At 36.3% G+C, this 9,138-nt stretch overlaps 1 protein-coding gene across 5 annotated transcripts in view; it reads left to right on the forward strand.

Annotated features, from left to right (window-relative positions):
- LOC135135408 (intersectin-1) overlaps window positions 1-8,175 on the forward strand; it is a 20,104-nt gene extending 11,929 nt beyond the window's left edge. For 2 of the 5 annotated variants that reach the window (XM_064064445.1, XM_064064444.1), the window contains exons 5-19: window positions 76-296; window positions 353-1,446; window positions 1,722-1,885; window positions 1,935-2,196; window positions 2,248-2,409; window positions 3,115-3,388; window positions 3,440-3,613; window positions 4,626-4,885; window positions 5,212-5,449; window positions 5,501-5,700; window positions 5,758-5,889; window positions 5,947-6,172; window positions 6,830-6,925; window positions 6,997-7,221; window positions 7,277-8,174. In XM_064064445.1, coding sequence (XP_063920515.1) covers window positions 76-296; window positions 353-1,446; window positions 1,722-1,885; window positions 1,935-2,196; window positions 2,248-2,409; window positions 3,115-3,388; window positions 3,440-3,613; window positions 4,626-4,885; window positions 5,212-5,449; window positions 5,501-5,700; window positions 5,758-5,889; window positions 5,947-6,172; window positions 6,830-6,925; window positions 6,997-7,221; window positions 7,277-7,425 — 3,877 coding nt within the window. In that variant the 3' untranslated portion in view covers window positions 7,426-8,174. Of the gene's footprint in view, window positions 1-75; window positions 297-352; window positions 1,447-1,721; window positions 1,886-1,934; window positions 2,197-2,247; window positions 2,410-3,114; window positions 3,389-3,439; window positions 3,614-4,625; window positions 4,886-5,211; window positions 5,450-5,500; window positions 5,701-5,757; window positions 5,890-5,946; window positions 6,173-6,719; window positions 6,792-6,829; window positions 6,926-6,996; window positions 7,222-7,276 lie in introns of all 5 variants that reach the window. The other 3 variants (XM_064064446.1, XM_064064448.1, XM_064064447.1) reach the window with 3 other exon arrangements.
- Window positions 8,176-9,138: the final 963 nt, after the last annotated feature.

A 9,138-nucleotide genomic window follows, 5' to 3' on the forward strand; every position in this document is an offset into this window, starting at 1 on the left:
TAAATGTAATGTAATATGAACGGGGAAAAGTCAATTTGTGTCATCGTGTAATTTGTCACCGTGTATTCATTCTAGGGGATTGTCTGATATGGACGCTGATGGCAGGCTGGGTTGCGAAGAATTCGTCTTAGCGATGCACCTTTGTGAACAATCCCAACTAGGTAATCCACCTCCTGCAAAACTCCCTCCAGATCTCATACCACCATCCTTTAGACGTGGACCAAGGACAGCATCAATTTCTAGTCAAGGAAGCGGAGCTCCGATTGAACAGGACCCTGCTGCAACGCTGTTACAAAGTAACCCACCTCACAAAACGTGTTACAGTTACATTTTCTAACAAGCTTAATTGTAGCTTCGTTTGAGGATAAACGTAAAGAAAATTTCGAAAAAGGTCAGGCGGAGTTGGAAAGACGACGAAAAGCTTTATTAGATCAACAGCGTAAGGAAGCAGAGGAAAGAGAAAGGAAGGAACGCGAAGAAATCGAAAGAAGAGAAAAAGCGAGACAGGAAGCGGAGAGGAAGAGGATGGAAGAACTCGAGCGACAAATGCGGGAGCAACAGGAGCAAGAACGACTGAAAGAAGAAGAGAGGAAGCGACAAGCGGAACAAAGAGAAGCCGCTAGAAGGGAGATGGAACGACAGCGACAACTCGAATGGGAAAAGCAGCGATTGCAAGAACTGCAACAGCAGAGACAGAGGGAACAAGAGAACGTGTTGAAACTGAAAGCGAAAAGCCAAAGCTTGACGATAGAATTGTCATCTTTGAACGACCAAGTCAAAGAACTGTCACAAAAAATCTGCGACACCCGCTTGGGGGTGTCCAATGTTAAAACGACAATCGACGGTATGCGATCTACTAGGGATTCTCAAATGCAAGAAATGTCACAACTGAAAAATAAACTAAAGGAGCAAAATACGAAACTGTTGGCTTTGTCTCAAGAGAAGGCGAAGTTAGACGCAAAGAACAAACTTAACGCACAGATGGGTGGACTTGATGCGGAACAAGCGAAAATCGCCTTCGAAAATAAAGAAATCACGATCAAGAATTTGAGGGAGAAAATAGAAGACATGCAGAGGCAAATCGAAGGGAAGTTATCAGACATCGAAAACAACAACACCCAGTTATCCGACTTAAAGACACAGCTGCGCACACTCGTCAGTGAATGTGAAAGTTTGTATAGTGTGTATGAGGAAAAGAAGACTAAGGTTCTGGAAATGAAGAATTCGAACAAAGCTATGGATTATAGCGGGGGTTGGAAAACTAACGATGCTTGGGGAGATGATGGGACGCAAGCACCTTCTGACTGGCCAGTTGATAACTGGGGAGCAGCGGCTGAAACAACAGAACTACAGAGTGATGCTGGAGTTGTGAGGTATAGAGCACTGTACGAATTTGTAGCTAGGAACTCAGACGAGATTTCTTTCCAACCTGGAGACACAATAAACGTAAGTAGTCTGTGATTTACACAATTTGTTGAACATTCCGAGTTTTGTTAGGTTACGTTGTTATAACAAACTTGCTATTAACTTTAATTTACGATTAAAAATGTAAATACTACATAAATAAAGTAGAAAATTGCAAACTGGCTTGACGTAAATGTCATCCAATCAGTTTGTCCAACATGAAAAAAAAATATATCAATGCCTACTTTATTTGAGAAAATTAATAATTTGACAGTCGAAAATTTTAAAGATTTAAGTATTATTTATTTATTCATTAGGTTCCTACAAAACAGACTGGAGAACCAGGGTGGTTGGCGGGTGAAATAAGGGGGCACACGGGCTGGTTTCCCGAATCTTACGTCGAACCTATCGATGGTGTAAGCGTCAGAGATACACCAGCTGTTGAACCTTTTGCAGAAGAAACGGAAACGAAGCGTCTAGAGTAATTTTTACACATATAGACGTGCTCGTCGTTACCAGATTAATTTCAGGGGAATCGCCGAAGTTCCTGAAGTCACCGAAACAACGAATACTGTAGTCGAACCGCAAGAAATCATTCCCCAGCCTGAACCATCTGAAGAAGTCGAATACTACATAGCCAATTATCCATATCAATCTCAAGAAACTGGTGATCTTACGTTTAACGCGGGTGATGTAATAACTGTCGTTAAAAAGGAAGGGGATTGGTGGACGGGCAAAATCGGTAACATTGTGGGTATTTTTCCAAGTAATTACGTTCAAAAGGTGGATGTGGTAAGTTTCCGTGTGTGGATTTAGTGGTGACTTACGTGTGTTTTTGTTAAGAATTCTGGCACTAACTCATCTGCTGCGAATACGACCATTCCTCCTCCTCCTGCTTCAGCTGCAGATAATGCTAACACCCAAGTAGATAATGAGGTTTCTCAAATCAACGAAAATAAGGCTGTTGAGAAACCATTAGACGCGTCTATAACCTCGAGTGCACAGGTTTGTGAAGTTTCTTCTAACTAATTCATCTACATTTAATCAAGGAAACAATGCTTTGGTGAAATTAAAATAACCCCTCACACTCGTTAGTTTATTTGTTATATCGTCTCAGTAAATTAAAAAAAAATGATATGTTGAGTTAAAATTTTTATATTGAAAGTCAGTTATATACCTACATACAAATACAAACAATAACTGACTTAAGTTCGTTACAGAGTAGAGCTAATCCGGTCCTGTTCGAGATTTGAGGACCACCATGCTTCCACTGAGCATCTACAATTTATGGTTGTATGAATGAGGTGCCTAGTTTCTGTAACTTTTAGGTTGTAAAATTTTATTAGTATACAAAATAGTGCGCGAGGAAACAAAGTTCATATAGAAGCTTTAAAAAGAGATTGCATTTAAAAACTGAAACCGAACTTTTAAGTTAGTCATTGTTCACTGTATTTGTTTTGTCTTAGGAATGAAATTTGTGTACTATATATTTCAGTACTGTTACTACGACCATAAAATCAGGAAAATGAAACCTAGCGAAGATAACAGTTTAATTTATCTTAGTCATTGATTCTAATTTTACATATAAGTATAAATTTTAACAGGCTATTGTTTAAAATTACCAGGTTTACACACTGGTAGTTGACGTCGACAAACAATATTGTCAATTTAAATTATACAGTTACTTATTATTCTCATGTTTTTTTACAGAGTGTTAAAGGTAAAAAGCCCGAAATAGCTTCAGTTATAGCGCCGTATCAAGCAACAAGTGCGGAGCAATTGTCTTTGGCTCGAGGTCAGCTCATTATGATCCGTAAAAAGACGGATTCGGGCTGGTGGGAAGGAGAACTGCAAGCTAAAGGTCGAAAACGGCAAGTTGGTTGGTTCCCGGCTAGTTACGTCAAGGTTCTAAACAGCAGTGGGAGAGCTAGCGGTAGAACGACACCGGTTTCTACAACTAGAATGCAGCAAGAAGTCGTTATAGGTTGACTTTCATGAAAACAAGTTTTTGAAAATCTAACTGTATCGGTTTCAGATAAAGTAATCGCCTTATTCCCCTATGTCGCTGGCAATCCAGATGAGCTTAGTTTTGCTAAAGATGACATAATTAGTGTAACAGCTCGCGAAGAAGAAGCATGGTGGAGGGGGGAGCTGAACGGAGTGTCTGGGCTTTTTCCTAGCAATTATGTGGCTCCACTCCAACAGCAATGTAAGTAAAAGAATTTCGAATTCTAACTGCATGCATCATTTTTATTTGTCACTGGTAGAAATTCACCGTTTTGTTGTTTTTGTAGGAACATAACAGCACCCATCCTACCATAAGAAGCTGAAATAGTCGGAATTAATAGGGAAAAACTAGAATTATAGTGGTATAAGTTATACTCAGAATGTATGTGTATTTAAAAGCTAGTAAAATTCTATTGCGCTCCCTGTTTTAACAAGATAAGTTTTAAAAATTATGCTTTGTTGATTGTTATTTAAGTTTGAAAGAATCGTCATACAAAATCGCTAAAATCTTGTTATTTGAGTGACGTCGTGTCAATACTCTGTTGTTATCTTGTTAAAATGTGGTCACGTTGAATGTTAACGATGTGATTTTCATTGTTACTGTCTTGACTACATTGTGATTTATAATTTTGCTCATTTATTTTTTTATAAATATATTGTATTTATTTTTAACTTTTCAGTGAGTTTGGTAGGGTGGGTGTTGTTCTATTGGTAAGAAGTTTTAAATATTTATTTAGCAATAAGATTTTATTTCTACATATCTTCTCAACAACCACCCCACTAAACTACACTAAGGTCGAATAAATTAAGTTTGAACAATTTGCCTTTCCTGTTATGGAAATTATGTTAAATTAATTTATATTTGGAGAATTTAGGGCGCTTCCTATAGCACGGGAACAGTTACTCTTTTATTGTCATTTACAGCTGCTGACAGATCTTGCGCGGCTTAAGTCGTTCACTTAACTCTGTTAAACAAGTGACACTCGGTCACTATCCGCGCTCTCTGATACCTACGATATTTATGGCAACACTTGTTTATCTCACTGTTATGTAGTTGAAAAAAAAAATCTTTTTAAATACTCAATACTTTAAATGATGTAAATGTATTGCAAAATTAAATATATGCCACGTCCAGCCATTTTTATTTTTATGTGTGAGGTTAGTGGGTGATGATTGGCAGTACTGAGGCAAGTAGTCAATATTCATTTCTCCAGCAAACACGATAAACAAAAAGCGCCAAGATTCCATCAGAGAGTTTATTCAGACTGAGAAGGTGTACGTAGACGACATGTCCACAGTACATGAAGTTTTTGAAATACCTCTCAAGAAGAGTGGTGTCATAGCCAAGGACGAAGCAGAGAAGATATTTATGAATTGGCACGATATTTTACAGTGTAATCGGAATTTTTTGGCGGGTTTGTACGACTGGACGAGCTCAGGAAGCGATATACTGGGGCCAGTTATCAGTAAACATGTAAGTGATCGCAAATTTTTCGTTAGTGTGTGTAAAGCAAGCCAAACTAGGTAAAAACTTTTTAAAAGTGTGCAGACAACCACTCCACAGTTATAGTAGACGCCACTGTTTTACTACTTCGTCCAAGTATCAGATCATTAGAATTAATATAATGCACAATAGAACATGGTCTTGGGTAGATTTTTAATACTGAACAGTTTTTTCATCAGTTCTCTTTTTTTTTGTAGTCAGTTTGACTTGCTACACATATACATCGACGAAAAACCTGCTGCATTTTATTGTTAATATATCTGAAGCACCCCCACTGAGAGTTTTTGATCTTTTAGTTGCGCAATATGCAAGTTTACGAAATTTTTTGCGTCAAGCAGCTAGACAGTGCAGCTCTTTTACAAAAAGTGACAGAAACTTCGACAGCATTTCGAGATTTGATGAGAAAATGCCAAAATAATGTGGCTACGAAAGGAATGCCACTTTCGTCGTTTTTAATAAAACCGATGCAGAGAATTACAAGATATCCGTTACTAATAAGTAAAATTATCGAAAATACTCCACCAGACCACCCTGGTAATTATTATTTAGTTGGCGTGTGTTTGTAATCGCTGAATGGTATTACAGATTATGAATCGCTTCAAGAGGCTTTGAGGGATGCGGAAAAGTTTTTAAATGATATGAATGAAAACGTGAGACAAAAGGAAAACCAGGAGCGTTATGACTGGCTCCAAAGATGTGTTCAGAACGATCTAAATATAGTTTTTAACAGTGAGACGAATAAGTTAGGTCCAAGGAAGTTGAGTCATTTTGGTGGTTTAAGTAAAGTAAGAGATGAATAGTACATGTGACACTTAACAACTTTTTGACTTTTGTGAATTTAGGTGAAAAGTGGAAAAGAACTAGTAGGTTTTTTATTTAACGATTTCTTCCTTTTAATTCAGCCCAGCAAGAGCTTAGGCACACAATTTACATTCCAAAGAAACAATAATATTAGTTATAAAATGTACAAACAGGTAGGTGTTTTTACAACCAGTTGAATTCTCGCGTATGATCCTGATTTTTAATTCCAGCCAATTTTAATTCAAGATTTGACAATTAGTAGAGAGAGCACAGATCATGTCGAACAAGGAACAGATTCCAACAGAGTGATAAAAATGCAAGACAATAAAAATAAATACACGTTGTCTTTATTAGCGCCCACTGTAAATGAGTGCAATTTATGGGTGAAAAGGATTGAAAAATGTAAGGAAGTTTATGAGAAAGTGGAAAATTTGTCACAGCTGAGGCCAAAAACGAGTAAGTTTTGTTGTTGTTTGTTGTGAGTGTTAATGGTTTTGTGCGAGCTATGAAAATCGATGTTATATAAAGCTTTTGTTTCTAAACATTTAAATATATAGAGAGTGGTCACATATTTAAAGCTATCTTTTCATTGGAGGATCATTTATTTCATTAATTTAACATGTCTGAACAGTTTTTTTTTTATTAGCGTATTGCACAAGTCTGACCTAATTCGTTATATGTAGTTGTATAAAATAAACAAGTCTGTGCATGTTCATAGCCTTCACTGATATATTATTTCAAGGACATTTTCGACAAGTCTACACATGTTCGTACTGCTTATTGCACAGTATGACATTCCAAGCTTTAATATTTTTCATTTTATACCGGAAGTGTACAGACGGTTCTCGTTTTTGAAGTTACAATAAAAAATATATGTAACTAGAACAATTCATGGTTGCCATTTTTACCGAGTCTTATGAAAACTGTCTCTTGTGACCAAAAAATATTTTTCGTAGTAGAATTAGCGTGAGTGTATTCTCAAAGCTTTGTTATTTGTGTGCAGAGCCGCATTTGGGGAAATCTTGCGGTCGCCTTCTTGTTCTTGTCCAAAAAGGGAAACGCTTTGTTTCGTCCGGTAAGCCAATTTACATAATTTTCTTTGCATGATTTCAGTTAATTTTGATGGGATTTGGCTTCGACTAACCATTATTGGTGCTAATGAAATAAGTAGTAGAACTAGACACAAAACTAATAGTTTCAAAAAGAAAGGTATTTCTAGCATGAAGCTTACCAGTCGACGGCACTTCCCACAATGCTAATTTGTATCTGTTGGACTGTAGGTAAACCTCATACCGACAACGTGTACTGCAAAGTTACACTGGGAGATCAAAAGCAGCAGACGGACTTGTCTAAAGACCAAGTTATCAATGGAAACGTTCCGCAAAACGGGACACCTCAAGCTCCGACGATAGTCTGGAATTCCAGTATGCAGTTCCAGTTGCGAAATATTGACACCGAAATCGTAACTTTTACGGTTTTTGGACTGAATCTATACTGCCCGGATGGTAATAATTAATATGGCGTATCGAGAAATTTAATTAGTTTACGTTTTCGTTGTAGAGTTTTTGGGGCGCGCTGATTTAAAAGTGACGGAGGTATTTCGTGAAAGGCAACACACCAATGGTCCAATTATAAAAAAGTTAATACTGCATCAAGTAGAGTCAGGTGAAATTGTTGTTAAGTTAGATTTACAAATGTTCGATTTTTAAATATTGTTGACAACTGGAATCACAATTCCACCCAATCAAAATGTTAGTTGATATTGTTATTTATACATATATACAACACACTTTACGTGGTTATGTTATATACAACATTTTTGTATTTTTCTATTGTTGTATAATTTTTATATGACAATGTAAGTTATTGTGTAATGGTTATTACGTAGAGAGCATATTTATTTATATTTACTGGGTGCTTCTTCTGCCTCACCACAACTAACTGTAATTCAATGGTGCTCACTACCAGACTATTTTAGTTGCAACAACAATGAATATTTTTTATGAAAAAAGTAAAAGACAAGTGTGACAATTTTTGTGTAGCAAATATTTATGCCACTAGGTTAGTGTGTAGCATTTATTGTTAGTGCAACTAAAATAGTAGCACAAATTATCATTCTATTGTTTTCAGTTGACAATAATAATATGATTGATTTAGGAAGGTTATTTGTGGTGAGATCTTTCGTACAAATGTGTGTGGATTTTACATCCATTGTGTTCTAATAGAAGAAGTAATTCCTCATGACATAATTAGTACATCACATTTTGTAACACTATACACATAATGTACTACCGTAATTAACCCATTTGAAATGACTTAGCAAGTCTTATTTATCTCTTGCTCATCTTCATGACTTTTCAAAGATAACTTGTTATGCAACTTTTGAGGTGATAATGTTAATGTGCAACATAATAGGTAAAAAATCATGCTTTAATAATGTTCTCACAAAAAGTATGCAATAAATAATATAGAAATAACATTTTAATTTTATTTGCAACATGAATGTAAGATTTTGGTTAACGTTATTCACTTTCCTGACAACTTTAAAGTGGTTTCGACCACTTAGATTGGATTTGGATTTCGGATATTTATAACCTTGAAGTGAACAAAAATGGACATCCCATATCAAGAAATGAATACTATTATAATTAGTGAGAGAGCAATAAAAGACACGAGTAGAGGCAGCCATGGATTTTTGAAGATTGTCTTTGATCGAATTTTCAAATCCTGTCAGATTACCGTCAATTTGAAAGTCTGAGTTGAAAACGCAACAATCAAAGACACATTTTCAAAAATCGATGGTTGTCTTTGGTCGTGTTTTTTATTGCTCTCTACAGTTTTCAGATTACGGTAGGCTATGGAAATGTTATTCATTATTTTGATTGAAATTCTTGCTGTTTTTCCAAAGGAAATATGCGAATTTTCGACCGATGCTAACACGTGGTGTAAATTTGCTTTATTCTTTGTAAATTCACAGTTCGTGTTGGGATTTTAATCATTACTGGTTCCAACACAATTTAACAGTCATGAGATTGTTCAGAAAAAGCACATGCTAGGAGATTTTATGAGATTCACTTAGTCAGTATTCATCCTTTGTTTATCAAGTTATAAATAAGGTTTCTGGATGGTTATACTTAGGTGTTACATTATAACACTTCTTAGTTCCTCACACAATATTGCTAATAGTTCATTTACGGCAGTTAAATCAACCTAACCTCCCACGTTAGGGAAGGGATCGTGAAAAGTGTGATAGAATTCATAATATCGTGCACTGAGGGACGGGGGAATTAATTTTTTCCCCGGACATCAACGAGACGTATTTCTCGCGACGTGGGAAATTACACCACCGAGACATAATTCTCGCGACGAGGGATGCATTTTATGTTTATTTATCATGTGTTTGTTTGGGATAAGCTGGACAG

Source organism: Zophobas morio, unplaced genomic scaffold (genome assembly GCF_036711695.1).
Source record: "Zophobas morio isolate AGI-343-1 ecotype UQ-CSIRO unplaced genomic scaffold, CSIRO_AGI_Zmor_V1 ptg000024l, whole genome shotgun sequence".
Lineage (NCBI taxonomy): Eukaryota > Metazoa > Arthropoda > Insecta > Coleoptera > Tenebrionidae > Zophobas > Zophobas morio.